The sequence below is a fragment of the Varroa destructor genome, unplaced genomic scaffold, assembly GCF_002443255.2.
Source record: "Varroa destructor unplaced genomic scaffold, Vdes_3.0 BEIS01000003.1, whole genome shotgun sequence".
In the NCBI taxonomy this organism is placed as follows: Eukaryota; Metazoa; Arthropoda; class Arachnida; order Mesostigmata; family Varroidae; genus Varroa; species Varroa destructor.
In genome coordinates this window covers 48,124,391-48,141,072 of record NW_019211456.1, presented here as the reverse complement: position 1 = coordinate 48,141,072, position 16,682 = coordinate 48,124,391, and the positions used below count along the sequence as shown (strand labels likewise).

The window sequence follows — 16,682 nt, the reverse complement described above, 5'->3', positions numbered from 1 at the left end:
CTCCTCAATGCCACATTCGTCTCACGTTTTACGAGACAGCAACGACTGAGTGACTACGAGTAGCGGCTTCCCCATGCGGGAATGCCTCTTAACGGGGAGAAACGCGGGGCGACGGGGGGCTGGGAAGAAAGGAGACAGGCGAGGGGCAAGGATTGACGTGGGGAAATCAAGCAACCAGAGTAAAGAAGAACGCACGGGAATAAAGCGCCAAAGCATAACGTTGCTACGATGGGGAACAGGAATGAATGGAACAAGTTCTTCGCACCGGATAGGCCGGCGTTTTAGCCGATGCTATCACCACCATCAGTGGCAACATTCCAGCAAAGCACTGCGTAGATCTAAATAGAACATGAAGGACAAGCATACACGTATCGTACGAGTGCAGCTTCCTGTTGTCTTCGCATAGTTAATAATGAGCCTTTTTGCATCCTCAATATCGTAACTTCGCGCATATCACTTCTCCGCTCTCTGTTGTTGTAAACTACACAGGGGCTAATCAGCCCACGCAAATCAAAAACGTGCATAAATTTAATTTCTATTATTGTTCGAACCTTAGGATACGTTCATAATCCTGTAGTATCGTTCGTGCACGACGTTAGGTTTATAGGAGCTTGTACCCGAAATGGGCGAAAGATTGTTTGCGCCCTACAGAAATCTGTGATTAACGTCACCTGTCGTTTTATACACACGTACTGAATGGAAGTTTGTCGTAGCAGTTTCGTATCTGTAGTAGCAAACAAAAGCGCCGATACTTTTATGGTAAACCTGCCACTAAATAGCTTATGATTATATTTATGTTTTGGTTTGCAGAATGTCCGAATGCCGAGGATGGCATGGAGCGATTCGCTTGTCCAACCCCAGATCCACTGGGTCGCTATCGATGCATCGATGATCATGTACTTTGCGATGGATTTTTGGATTGCCCCGATGGATCTGATGAAGACAGACACTCTTGCATGTTCTACAAGACGGTATGAGCCGGAATTTCTTAAATATCGCTAAAAGTTGCTAATGTCATTCAAATTCAATGGAAATCTGGCTTGTTGTAAAATTCAGAGTTATGCCACTTACCTACTGCTGTTGCTTGTTTTACCCTAAAAATTCGTTCGTGAGCTTATAGCGACCAGAGTGGCGCCTATTCAAATTGTCCGCGACAGTTGATTTTTTGCTCATCTCCAAAATTCACTTTTGTATGTCTTTATATATATATATACAGACATATATTTCGTGTTACGAGCAGTTGTAAATATCAGACAGGTATCGCCCGAGGGGACAGAACGTTTTAGTTTGCCGCCTGGTTGGTCGAAAATTACCTTGGAGTGAAGTGCCACAAGCAGCGTTCCTTTGTATTTCTTAGAATTCTGGAAGTATGGCAAGGCTCTTTGTAACGATAAGCCACAAAAAGAGAATGCTAAAAACCATTATTCCATAAAATAGATACTTATATGAAGCGCTTTATATGAAAAAAAAAATATATATATATATATATATATATATATATATATATAAAGTATACTGAGGAGAAACGAGTATTCCTGCTGAATTACGCATAAGATAAACGGTTAGCCGGCCGATTCCTGCAGTCATAAACTATTCAATCTTGTAGATCGAGCCTTGGGATTTCTCAGATAAAAGTATATAAATGGCAAAGTTTTCTTGATATTATAGGTCTATTATAATATTCATACTATGTCAGTCTAGTTGGATTTGTTATAGGGAATGATAAATTGTGGCCTGATAATGAGTCAAAGTCATTGTGCCGAACATGTCGTTCATAAAATAAAATGAAATGTTCAGGGGTTATTGTTTATGTAACGATGCAGTCATGGGATACTCGATACGCTCAATACATATATTTAGGTCAACTGATCCACTATAATTTTAACAATAACTCGCTTGTAGCTCTCATAATGAATTTATACTTTTCGCAAGCTGTTATCTGTTATGTAATATTTTATAGGTTCTGATAAAATTGATTACATTATAGACGAAACGTTAGGTATAAAAATTAGGTAAAAAATTTGGTACAAAAAAAGACGTACGTCATTTAAGCGACGGAACAAAGATACAAGAAAAAAAAAAACGTATTATGTCAGACTAGTTTATCTCGAGTTACTGTTTACTACTCTGAGTAAAGTAGGCTATTTATTTAGTTAACATACATACCATTTCTGGAGAAGCAAAACAAATGATGTCATATTCATATATTGCTTAGTTTTACTAGTTGAGATGTATTTTCTCCTCATTGTTTAGATAATGAACAACTGCTAATGAAATTCTACTACATGTAGCCTTATTTAGGCCATACCTCACCCGAACATAGCGACAAACTAAAATCAAAGCATGCACAACATCGATGAAGTGCAATTACTAACTTCAACGCTTGAAGGCTATTGCAAGATACTGTCATCACGGAATCTGCATAATATCCAGTAGATGTGAAGAAAGCTTTAGCAAACTGGAAACCAGTTCTACAGATAGTCCAATCCTTTGATCCAATTCCAGTCTGATTGAGTTTTACCTCCGATAGCCGTTCGGCATCTTACATGAGGGCTGGCTTCCAGGGCTGGCGAAACAAAGGGTATCTATGCCCGTATTTAAATCGAAACCACAATGTGTCCCTAAAATTAGCAAACAAATACTTTACCCAATCAGCTAACACTAAGACACATTCAAAAGCTGAAAATTCATTAACAATGGAAGCTCTTGTGTTTGGTATATTTGCAGACGAAAGCGCACCTCGATGTCTTAGCAGACGCATTGCTGCGGTGGGCACGTGGTCGATACAATTAATCAAAGCGGCCGCGGCATCCAAAGATGTTACGAGTGACCGAAGGAAACGACCGAATAACGAAAACAAGCAGTAGCCACTTCTAAACGAGCTAGAAACTGCTTAGCTACTCTGTTTGTAAGAACAAATTTGTTCAAACAAAGAGAAAAAAAAACCAAACGAGTGAGACAAGGCGGTGAAAGCGGCTTTAGAGGAAGGTAGACAATAACAGTCGGATGTTAGACGAACGCAATATATGACAATCATACACAGCTACTCACGAGACACAAGTAAACTAATAAATGCTAGGTAAAATACAGGACTTCGCATTCAGGGACGGGACACAGACAAGTGAGAAAGCAGAACAGCGTAATGTGGAAGAACGAGCTAAGGTTATAATAACGGGACCTAGGATATGATGCGGAAGAGTGAACATGACAATCTAATGAGACAATCATCTTCATGATCTTCAATTCAATGTTCGGTAGATGAGGACGAACATAGAAGTGACTAATAATTATGATAACGTTAATGTATACGGGTATATTCTTGGGACCTCTCGGTAAAAAGGAGGCCCTAGGGCCCAAACGATTAAATATTCTGACTGCTAAGCAAAAAAAAGTGACGACAGAGTGATTGTGAAGGAGAGAAAGAATAATAATACTAACAATAATGCTACAGCATTAAAGCAAATGACGATCTACACACATACATAAAGTTATATATACATATATATATACATATATATATATATATATATACACACACACACCCACACACACACACACACATACACACACATTATAGTAAGCTGTTACGGTGTAACGATAACAATCGATGTATATAAATGATGCGACGGAAGCGGTATGACGGCGGAGTAAAGTCGACGCAGTGCCCGATTCGACCTGACGGCGATCTCGCCGTAAAGGAGGTGGTAGCTAATCCATGCATTATGAGAGAGACGACGAAAACTGACATTGAGCAATCCAGGGTGCTGAGAACTTTACCATACAGACGAAACTCCCACGTCCGATAGGCCAGAGTCAAACGCAGGCAGAGAGTTGAGGATTAAAATAGCTGCGCTGGATTTATACGACCCCTGGCAGCAACCGGAGTTGGTGGCAACCAACAACTTTGTAAATACCTTAAACAACAGAAAAACATACGAAACGGAAATGTATGCTCCTGATATGGACATAAGAGATAATGCCGCCAGATCGTGTGGCGAATTCGACCTAATGCGCCAAACAAGCAAGACAATCTGTCATGAGGCATCGCGGAAAAGGCTATTTCGTACGGCCAGGTGATTACTAATGGATAGCTAGGAACTCTACTGCTTATGTAAGAACCTGCTAAAAACGTAAGCAAAAATCTGACGCAGGTTAGACAGAAATCTACAGGGCATTAATGAATGCACTGAAGAAGCCTGATCGAAGGTCGCTTGTTAACAGTAGTAATTTACGGTGTCGAAGCTCGCGAGGTGGACAACTGAGATGCAAACGAACCTTCGGTGTCCCCTAAGGCACTAGAAGGACATAGATAGCCAATAGTCGAGACAAGTAACAATATATAATTGATTACAACAATACAATTGAGGGAAAAAGAGCAAGAATACTATTCCAATAATTGTAGCAATCATGAGGGAGACGATCGAAATAATGATCTTTACCTGCTTGTTTGATTGATAAATCGTGCGAATGATTAATTAACCATTCTATCGAGCAGATATATTAGTGAAACTAATCCTATTAATGAGACAATCACGCTTTTATTCCTCTTCTTGCTCAGCTCTATATATATATATATATATATACCTAAAGGCCAACGTGAACTATGATGAGGGTGTGTTGAGGACTATAAATGAATAATTAACAATTGCAATAAAGACAATAAGAAAAAAAATAGGCGATAGCAAATCAAACGTCCACTCTGTTTCATTGAACCTGTTTCAACTAGCAGAATAGTCCGAACTGTCCCTTCAGATCGATTTCCTGTTTCCAGCCTCGCCCGTGTAGGTAAAACTTAAGCTGATTGATATCTTTAACTTTAGCTCGACGTAAGTAATTAGCAGAGTTGACAGTACCTTTAATCAGAAAACAACGTACCGTTGTCGACAATCAAACGAGAACAACAGGTGGGCAATCGTAATATAAACTGATACTTATCTCAGAAAAAAACAAGAGACTGCATAACGGATACGTAGAGTCAACAGCCCGTCGAACTGATAAGTACTTAAGCGACAGTATTATAAACCAATACGAATTTCGCGATGGCAAATTTCAAAGCAAAGACAGCAGGTAAAGCTGTGAAGTAAGTGCAATGTCAGTCGTCTGCCGCGGGACGACCAGTATGACGACCATAGGGCAAAAAACAGAATAAATATCGATCGCAAGAAAAAGCAAAGACCGCCGAAGAAAAAGTTGGCGAGCGTTCCATGAGCTGGCACGAAAATCCTAATAATAATCCTACCACTGATATTATTACTGCTGCATCTGTTCGAGACGATGACAATCAGCTAAACTAGAATACCATATACATGGATTGATACATGATAATTATGAACATACTATAAATCCTAATTATAATAATGACAAACGACTAGTGATGATGCTCGTCTACGCAAAGACGGCAATCGATAAAGCAGATAAAGCGAAAGGTCGCCAACGTAGACTTTTCGCTTTATCTGCAACGTAGACGTCTCGTAGACTTGATAAAACGAGAACGTGTTTTATCAAGTATACGAGAAAAACGTCTTTAACCATAATCCTATCGTCGTCCTTTAGGCATCAACCACTACATGAATACGTATATATATATATATATATATATATATATACTACCAATCTTAAAAAAAATATATAGCTCTCTTTCTCTAGATATATATGTATATCAGCCTGTCAACGGTAGTGACCATAGTGACAACAATGGGCAGATGACAGGCCGCAGGATTTGGGATGACCTTTCTTATAATGGTTCTCTTTAGCTAACGAAGCGCCACATGCCGACTCATCGAAGAAACACGGATGACGTGTGTTTACACACTAATCTATGATCTGTACCTAGACAGCTGTACGGCGGCAGTACAGGAGATGAGTGTCGGTGTCGAAAAACAGCAGTTTTTATATATATATATATATATATATATATATAAAAGAGACTTCACTGGCTCGGTGAGGTAATAACAACAACTGTACCCTATTCGACAGAGCCAAGTCGTTCGCATTAACAGTAGACTAATAGGAAATATGTAAAAACTCACATTACAAACAGACACAAGACATCAGCTGCTGAAAATCTGATAGGTCGAAATAAAATAAAGGCTATTGTATTTATTAGGACGCTTTTTTACGAACGATACTGATTTGTTTCATTCATACGCAGTTGATTCAAGCCAGCCGCTGCCTATTAGTGATTATCTCAGAGGCCTGATGAGAAATTCGTTCTTGTAATAAATCACGGACCGATCAAATCGCCAACTCAAGCTGCTCCCTTCTGGAGTGTATGTTTTTATTACCGCATATTAACAGTTCGAGCTTTTTTTCGAAATGAATACGTCATTCATAGTCGTATAGTTAACAATGGATTGAAATTGGACATTGGATTTTACCCATTCAGACCGTCGCGCAGTATTGGTTGCTCCATCAATGATACATGACCTGAGCATCTAAGATGATATCTCATATCATTTCATATTAGCTAAGTAGAGGACCCGCTATACTCTTTCAACATCGCGAAGAAAATACAGGCTTTCATTTGTTGGTTGGCATCTTGGGGTTTGATATCTATATCATCTAATCCTCGTTCCCATATCAGCCATATTGCAACCTAAAATCGGTGACTTATTTCAAAATGTCTTTCCGTATCTTTGTTATGTATAAATACGACTACGTTTCTAGCAAGCAAAAAGTAGCGCAAGTGCTATAAAGGTCCTCGGTATTATGCCGTTCACAATAAACCAGCAACGAACATTATTAAGGAATAGTTTAGCCTAGTTAAGTGCAGAGTTTGCGCAACAAATTATAATTCCATTGCAGATAATGTTTGTGAAATGAAATACACCCGTTAAAAATTAATGTCTGAAGCATCGCCTTAAAAATACTTGAATCTCTAACGTGCTTCTGACGACGTGAAGCACGAAAAAAAAACAGTGACAATGATAATAAACGATAGGATACGTATTCGTATTTGCTTTAAGTGAAGACCCTCGATCGATGGAAAAAAAAACAGTAAAAAAACACAAACGCAATGTTTAGATAGAAAGCAATAAAGATGTCCACCGTTTGCATCAGAGCCCTTTAGTTTGCCAAGCCCTCCCTGCTTAACCTTCTTTCCTGGGGTTTTTCTGCCCCCATCAGATATCTCCGCAGTATCAGCCGCAGGCGCATGCTCTAATTAAGGAGCTTAGAGGAAAACGATTAAGCGAGGACTATTTTCTTTTTGTGTTGTGGAAGAAATATGCGGCAGCATACGCGCCGATATTCACCAGAGCTCCTCAATGTGTCAAATATGAAAGAATGGGGAAAAAACAATATGGAAAACAAAAAATAAAGATCCAGATAGTAACAATAACAACGGCAGTAGTAATGTTTGTTTAATATCCCCTGCACACAAATGCACCCATTCACTAGAACAAATGTTCACACGTATATCTACATACGCACATACAAACACAACCCGGCGTATTCAGCTCTAATTTACAGCTGTTTTACGCAACGATTAATTCCGTTTCCAGAACTCACGTCTTTCGCTTTGCCCACCGCCAAAAGTGCTCACCATTCCCGTTAGTCAAAAAATGTGTTGTTTTTTTTTTTTTTCCTTTCTTTTTTATTTTTATAAATGATCATTTAAAGCCCCGCTCAGTGTGTCTTCTCTCTGACTTCAGTGCATCACACGGCGCTGGATGTTACGTGATTGTACGCATGCTACGTTATGACAGTGAAGACGACCGCATGCATATAAACATATATAAAATTTATTTATATCTCTATACACGCACGGGTAGTTCGTACATATATAGTAGAAGGGAGAATATGGCTATAGAAGCATTAAACGGTTGTCGTTCGACGGTAGTTGGAGCTAATTTGCTGAAATGAAGGCGATGGCTTTTTACGGAGCGGTCAGCAAATAAAGTTTATGCTAACAACACCGTCACCTCCGTCAAGTAAAGATACGCGGCCACCCTTAGAATACGCATCTGAGAATGGCGGACTTGTTGTAATGTCGAATTGCCGATGGCTTTTTTTTTTTTCTCTATATTTGTGTGGCTAAATGTCGTGTAATAGGTATTGTCATGCCTCTGATTTTAGTTGAAGGCAGTATAACCAAACACATTTTCGGGCTGCTTTTATTTCAAGGATCACTGTTACCATCGCAAGTGAAATCGAACAGCAAAATGATAACAGCAACAACGACAACAACTATAGGCACAACAACGGAAACAACAAAGTTCCAGCAGTTGAAAAGCTGCGACAACTAGCGATAGAATACGAAGCGATTACCGTTGGCATCAAATATGACAGATCAAGTTGAAAAGTATGAAAGATCAGATAAACAGTAATGGATAACGTACCCATTAGCCAGAATCAAGGGCTAGCACGAGATACGAGCGAAATTCTCTGGCTTACAAGAAGGGATGAGCTGCTAACTGAACGTAAAAACCGTGATTGGGATGGTAACTGTCGTCCGCAGGCCCCACATGAACGCAAAACAGATCCCAACGAAGAAGAGCACAGCGATAGCACCACGGCAAATCAGAGATCAAATAACGACCATAATAGTAATGCCAATGATAATATCGTTTGAATAAAATCAGAAAGCATAGAAGGACATTATTGCTTCAAGCAATATTGCACACCCACACATATACACGCACAACAAAACAACTGACAAATCCAACAACGAGCAAGTACGAGAAACAAATAGATGCTAAATTCACTGCATACAAAGGAAAAAGACAAAAATCGATGCTGTTAAGGGGGAAGAGCTATCATACAGGCGTAAAGCTTTGCCTGCATATGCGAGTTAAGCAAGGAAATCCAAAATATTCAACGAGCAACTAAGAAAGGCACGGGCAACGCAAAATAACACTTCGAGTCAAGCCGAAACGGAAACGTAAGGGGCGAGCATAGAGCATAGGACATAAGGCATAGGGCAACAGATTAGCGGGGTGGCGCAGAACAGCACGTAACCTATCGCACTCAAGAACAGATAGACGAAATAAGATCTAAAGGTGAGATAATATGCCTACCTTATGATGTTTGTATAACGAACGCGAGGACAGGAAATACGTGTTGAAGCACAATCAATGTAAGATAACGAAGAAGTACGAGGCTGGGTTACGACAAGTAGGTACAATTGTACTGAGTAACCATAGAAAACTAACAACTAACGAAACGCAGAGAGTATGACTTAGACGAATAGAGAGGCTGATATAAAAAGTAAGATGGAAACAAAACAAAAACAAGGCTGATGGATTATTTCACCGTTTAGAGCTCACCTGATAACAAGTGCAAACGGCAGAGACACGCCGCTCCTCCGCAGCTCGGCTGTTGGCCTAGCGTGCATCAGTCTGCTAACGTATCTACATCGATCAGCCAATCAGTCAAAGACCAAACTCAGTAGCCAGTCGGTCTATCCGTCAGTGATAACAGCAGTCCAATAGGCTCATGATGAAACAGCAGCAGCAGCAGCAGCCCTATCGTCGATATTGGCTATCTTAAACACTGTCCAATCTGTATTTGTGATAATAATAATTATTATTGTTATTATATTTATTATGACAGTTAACAGTAATTAGCAACAAATAGCTATATCGCCTGTTGGCATACGTACGAATATATGCGTACACAGATTACGTAGATTAATTGTGACACGTAACTATTGTAAGTTGCGCCTCTTCAATAGATAGATACAAAGCATACGGGGGAAAAAAGTCACTAGCTACTTCGAACTTAAATTTAAGTAGTAAGTCACGTACTATTACGTGTAAACCGATCGGCGAGTACAGAATGATCTGATGCTGCATTTGTAGTTAGAGTGACGACAATGCATCTAGGGAGGAGCTAGGCTAAACGACAAGATATTAATCTAAAAGCGGTAATAATGGTGATGAAAACGTGAACGCATGATCTGATACACCAAAGCCAGACCAGTGTCATGACTCATTGCATGGGAGAAATGTTTTCGGCTTGCCTTCTCCGACTCCCTGCTTCGGTTATTTTTGGAAAGACGGCAACCAGGGCCTGCCGAAGAATCGCGCCCGTATTAAGCTAGGCACTTGGTAAGGCCAGAGAAACGTATAAGCGAGAATTTAGATCAAGGTCATAATCGACAACAGGAAAAGGAAGTTGTCTTTCTTAGTTCGTCGCAATTATTTTGCTCTGTTTTTTTTTTTTTAAATACTATCCGAATGCGATATGATGGCATTCGAGAGTGAGCATTGCGAATTGCAGTACACTATTTAGGTTTTTATCAGGAGACTGAGTAGAAAATCCAATACGAAGCGGTTCGTTTGGACGTAGACAAGGGGATATGGATGGGATTTGTAGTATGCTCGACGCAGACTGTCTACGTAGGCTGCTCTAACTTCAAGCTTCACAGATCGAACGGCTTGAACCAGGACAAAAAGCCATAGCTGGATCTCTGTTAGTTAATAGAAAGGCTCGCTCTGGAGTGTATTTGATCTCCGTTTTCTAGTGGTCATCATACTTTTCAAATCAATTCTGTTTTTCGTTCGTTCGATCTCCTGATCATAATGAACGCCAATTAAGGTAGCATCTCGCCACAGTCTGCTCCTTTGGCCTATTTATCCAAAGGTGCATCGATAACAGGACACCAGATGATTCAACATACTATTCAATATATATATGAAAGCACACATTTGAGCTTTATGAGCAGTATGCAGCATAAGCGGCTAACGTTTAGAGGACAACGAGAATGGGCAAAAGTACCTCATCATGGCAGCATCGGCTTTTCTGGGCCGAAGACATGGTAACATTGTCCTGAATTATTCTATTGAGTTCTGTGCTTTCTCGCGAGTGGTGTTCGAGGTCCGAATTTGTATAATCTACATTTGGTTCATTTATTTATCTACTGATAGCAAGTAAGCGAACGAATGGTGATACATGTTGAGGGGCTGTTGCTGTAACGAAGAATATTCCCAGTGAAAATGATGGCCGAAAGTAGTCAATTAAACAAACTATGCCAATTATTGTCCTATTCGGATAACTGCTTTGTTGGTCAATTGGGCCTGCCGCGAGCCGTGGAGGAGCGTAGGCAGAACGGGGCCATCACACGATACGGTAACAACACGTTAAGAAGAGACCTAATAGCTGGAAAGGAAAAACAAACCCATGTGATGATCGAGGTGTTGATTCTAGCACGAGAAAAAGCAGTAGTATAGCTGCATGATTTTGACAACATGGGCGAACAGTTCAACTGGAGAAGCGGTCACGCATCTGACCGAACCTTACGTGACTAGAGGCGTGCTCGGTCGATGTGGCGAATCGTACACAAGCCATGCACACCTGCCGGAACCTGTTACCGCTTAGGAGGCGGGACCAGCGACGGCAAAAACGATAATTTAAGAACACAACAGGAAACAGAGATATAGTTGACTATAAAACAAAGCCGAAAAAACAAGACCGTACGATAATCCCCGAAGCGAAGAGACGGTTGATACAGTACCTTGCTAACGAACGAACCTTTAAGGTAATTAGTATGATTGATACGTTCACCCCATTTCGACCTCAACGCCCGTTTTATAACGATTCGATTTTTTTTTCGTTGTTCGTGAAATGCGCTCCCTGATATTCCCTGGACGGATAGTCTGTTAACAGGAGTCATCGTCTGTTCGTCTAGGATGTAGCAAATTTCAAAGATAATAATAATATGGTAAAAACGCTCGGTATCGACTGGTTTATAAACCCTACGTGACACTACCTGCTGTAACAGATAATAGAAAAAAAGGCGGACGTAATCGGCCGCTTAAACACAATTGAGAAACCTATAACCTGACAATATAGCAAAAGTCCCTATGCAAAGGCTTGGGGCAAGTGACGCAACCACCATTGTCTTTGCCCAACGAGCGGGTTACATTATGTAAATCTGCCATTTGTTCTCTTTATTGGAGGCGAAAATAATAATAAAATAGTAATTCCCGAGTGGATAACTTACGTTACGTGAGGGTTAAAATGTGCAATTATTTCTATATGAGAGAATTAATGTCTTTATAGATTAGTAGTACATGTTTTGTTTCGAGAAGTGTCACAAGAAATACTAGGACAAATTAGTGGCGGAACGATAAGCATTAACTTGTATTTATTGGCCCACCGTTTCAAGTTCCATATAAACTTCTGCTAAGCTTTGAATCGTTCTTTATATGGTTGCGTCCTTTGTTTAGCAGAGTGCGCGATGTTAGCGTAAAGTATTAAGGTGCCAGGATCAGCCTAAAGTCAACTTCGATGTCGCAATATTTTGTTGTACGTCCAGTACATAGTCACTGCGACAGTAGCATTTGTACTTTACATTAACTTATAGCATTGTGAGATCACCATCAAAGGCAACAACAACAACAATACCATCATGGGTCGATCAGCCCAAATATTACCGTGTAACAAAATGCCCTATAATCCTCAATTCAAATATATTGTACTCAAAAACAACACTCATCACTTCCAATTAGACTTTATCGATTAAGCTTGACTTCAGCGCATAGACATGTTCTGCTTAGGTCCTAAGAGAACACGCCGCCTTGCCTATGTAAAGAACCTGTACACAATCAATTTACACTCGGATCCGACAATTTTCGATTACAGAGTGACTAGGTATAACTATTGGGTCTCCGGCTGATCGCAGTGTTGCAGAAAAAATGGCGCCGGACTTGATGAATCGGTTCATGACAGTTGGCCATTTATTTAATTTCACAGTCACGGTTTAAGAAAAAGCCGGTTATGGATATCACTGGAAATAGTTCTGTACTTACGTAGCTATCGCATTTATATATACATCTGAATTAACGCTTGATTTGCTGCTAGCTGGAATTGGAGGAGGTGCGAGCTGAGGGAAGGCCCATTCGGAATCTTCCTTAGGGGTATGCTGGCGTCATCCTTTAAATGTTGGGGAACCGCCGAAGCAGAAGCCTTCAGGTGGCACATCTTCTTTTCGCCTGAGACAAGCTATATGCACGTACATCCTGCATCTATAAATACACGGCAAAAAACGTCAAATACGGACACGATCGCAAGAGACTGCTGCAAGAAAGGCACTTGGCGTTACCATTTCGTACCAATACAACACACCAGCTACATTTCTATGTTATCTTAGAAGGCCATTGATAGACAGGCATACATATACATATATGTATTAAAGTGCTATGAACACTTATTGTAGGAAAATTTGTCAAATCGAGTACAACAGAATCACGTTCAGATAGATAGCCATCATATTGCATCCGCTCATCCTCAAATACAGCCATGATCTAATCTTCGTTCGCCAGCCCGCGACCACCCGCCATTACCTGTCCTTATAACAACCTCAGTCCTAAAAGGCCCACAACAAATATGCGCGGTACATGGGTCCTCCACAGAAACTTGCGGAACAACTAACGTTATTTTCCTTGACGAAATTAATTCAGTAAAATATAGACAGTGGTAACCGTACGTTACTCAGAAGTCGCACATCTGCATCTTGCGAAACGCGACTGTAATTCCGAGTATTGCATTATTTATACCACGTGACCAATCTTATTATTATTTCTATCTAAGAAAAAGCTGGCTGCCGATCCCCGCGGCAACCGATCTTCTTCGATCTGAAAACGCCTACGGCTTCTCATCGATCTGACGTATGATAAATATCGGTCAAAAAAGGAAACAACAGACAAGACATACAAGTAGAAATTTCGCCTCGTAAATATCGAAACCAAAAAATCAACAAGGTTTTCCGCAACGTTCACAAAGTGGCCTAAACAGTATGTCCTACGGACCTTGCCTAGCTAATAGAAATCAACGGTCATATTATATATAGTACATAGAGTATATAGATATTATATCGAGATGGACTGTATCTAAATAGACATATACTATGGAACAGGAAGATTAGCAGTCTCATCGCATATAGTATAACTGATACGTCATGGGATTATACTCAATCACGAAACGTAAACGGGATGCCCCACAATCTGTGACGCTGAGCGTTGTGTTCTGTGCCTGCGAAGATTGCGTAGCAGCCTGCCTTAATGAAAGTTCACGACCTAACAACCCTGCCTGAGCAGTGAAGATGTTTCAAATGATGTTAATGCTGAAAGTACGACGAAAATGAGTGGAAGTAACGAAGACAAGATGCTAATACTAGATAACGATATCCTGAGTGCTAAGAGGTATGTAGTGAAACGATGAGGGCCAGCAATAATGGCTTGATAATTAAACCAGACGATGGATAATCTCCACAAGGGGAACTCTTCCCCTGCTAATTGAGCATATCGCATATGCATCATATATTTTCATATTGTTACTATTATTTTTACTTGTTATTATTGTTGTTATGATAGCTGTTTGCGGTTCGTCGCCCCCGTATCATGTATTCAATCTGAAATTGCCATTGATAACCACCAGGAAAACTAACGAAAATAAATTATCTTTATAGAAAACCGACACGCTCTTTTATCTCTCATAACATTGTCAGTCCACCTATGTACACCATGCGCACCTCCCAGCTAAACGCCATATTAGGCTAATTTAAAATTAGTTTTGTGCTTTATATTCTACGTTAAGTATCATATTGTATCGTTGTTACCATAACAATAAAGACAATAGCTGTAATTATGGGGAGTGCTTTCTACTCCTCGAATTTATCCATGGCCTTCAGGAACTCTGCAAGGCCTTCAGCTGTAAATAAAATGCGCTCCGTCTGTATCCAGTATATAATATATATATATATATATACCACCTCTATACAAATATATATACACACAAAACTAAATAAAAGAAAATAATAATAGATAAGGCTGACAAAATCACTATATAAATATATATGAAAGAAGATAAATCTATATATATATATATAACAATGAGTTTACATGAACATAAAGAGCTATGTGTACAATCCCCGCTTCATACCGAATCAATTAGTATTAGTTGATCGTCGGTTGCTCCCCTAGCCATCGATCTCGTTACTTGTCTACTTTGTAGATACAGTTCTGAGTAATGGTTCTAGAGGACAATCATTCGATGATTCATATGCTCCGACCTTCGAACCTTAGTACCTCCGAGCCCCCAGGCAGTGTTTATCGTCTGTATATTCATTAATTCAATGAACAACCTCAACAACATGCGCTCTCATGCAGTGACCGATTAAAAGTTAGGATGGACATTAATCTTCTACCAGCATACAACTGTCATATAGAAATCACAGTAGAAACAATAATAATGGTAACAACAAATAGAAACCTGAAAATGATCTTTCCCACATGTGTACAAGGCCGGCTATCGATTGATGAAACAATATTACGGCAAACGACACCGTCGCGGCAATACAAAAAATAGAAGTTTGGGTAAAACAATCGAATTTCGGAAGTGCTAGATTTATTCGAGCCTCTGATGAGGTAGGCCAATTCATACTTTTGTTCTAAAACGTCTAATCAATAGACAAACGGTTTAAATATACCAAATATTAGGCATCCAATATAGAAGATTCCTGAGCAAGGAATCGATGTTGGGGGGACGCCGCAGCGTCCGAGGTACCCTGTTTCGGGCAGAACGAGTTGTCATCTTGTAAAGAGTAGCTGCTACTGCTACTAAGATTCTAGAATTCTTCAACTAAAACAGTAAAAAAAAAATTACTAGTCATTATTACCAAATGGAATGAAGCTTCATCACAACAATAATAAAGGCAAAATGAATAGTCACAAAACTGATACAGACGACAGCATAACAGCCAAACGTCGATGACATGATCCAGCGAAATGGGTTTTGAAAAGGTGATAACGCCACCCGCCATGGGCAAGAAGGAGAAACGCACGATAGGCAGGAATTCAGGGCGGAATAAAATCACAAAGGGCAAGAAAAACATATTGAACGGAACTCGGTCCAATGCAGGGCGGAGATCGACGAGGACGTAGATCAAAACAAAAGGTTCACAATGGTACTCGTACCAAGAATTAACACGGTAAAAATGAATCCGATAACTACAAAGCAAGCTAAAGGAAAGCACAAGATGCGATGGAGCATGAAACAACTAGGAGATATTGCCCAAAAGATAAAAAAAAAACTTAATACGCTCCTGCTAACAATAATGTTAACAAGTTTATCAAATCAATATTCTACTACTACTAATAATAATAATAATTATTATTATTATTATTAGTATTATAATAATTACTATAATTATAAGGCGAGGAGGTAATAGACGATTATGAGAAGAACTGCGATCCTGGTGAAATGATATAACGATATTATTAATAATGCTGGTGGAGATCGTCAAATGATAATAAAACCATATTTTCTTCGGCTCAAAAATACCCTGTTTTCATTATTTATATAGGAGGTGTACTTAGATTTAGGTAGGTAGATTTAGCAAGCAGGATCACACAACGCATTTCAGCTCGCGAAGAAGATACAATGATCGTTATTACTGTTGTTTTCATATTGCGTGACGCACGTAGATAACGCATGACGAAGTTTGAAGCATGATTCCAGCTGCTTCTGAAGGCTTTAGATCGGTCGAGAAGCTGTCCATTGTATGGCAATCATTTGATGAAGCCAAGCCACAATAACTTCCATCGTAGTTTCTATAGCTGGATTGTTGGTAAAGTTGCCTTTGATAGAGAACGAAGACTGTCCGTTAACTAACGGAGTGCTCACGTTGGCGTGAATTCCTAAGGAAGCGTAAAACCTTCGCGTTGCAGCCTATAATAAAG

At 39.8% G+C, this 16,682-nt stretch overlaps 1 protein-coding gene across 1 annotated transcript in view; it reads left to right on the top strand.

The window, feature by feature from the left end:
- The window catches only part of jeb (low-density lipoprotein receptor domain-containing jelly belly protein), a 92,342-nt gene extending 76,061 nt beyond the window's left edge, over positions 1–16,281 (top strand). The window contains exons 2-3 of the mRNA XM_022799464.2: positions 811–971; positions 2,728–16,281. Coding sequence (XP_022655199.2) covers positions 811–971; positions 2,728–2,793 — 227 coding nt within the window. The 3' untranslated portion in view covers positions 2,794–16,281. The remainder of the gene's footprint in view (positions 1–810; positions 972–2,727) is intronic.
- The last annotated feature ends 401 nt before the right edge of the window (positions 16,282–16,682 follow it).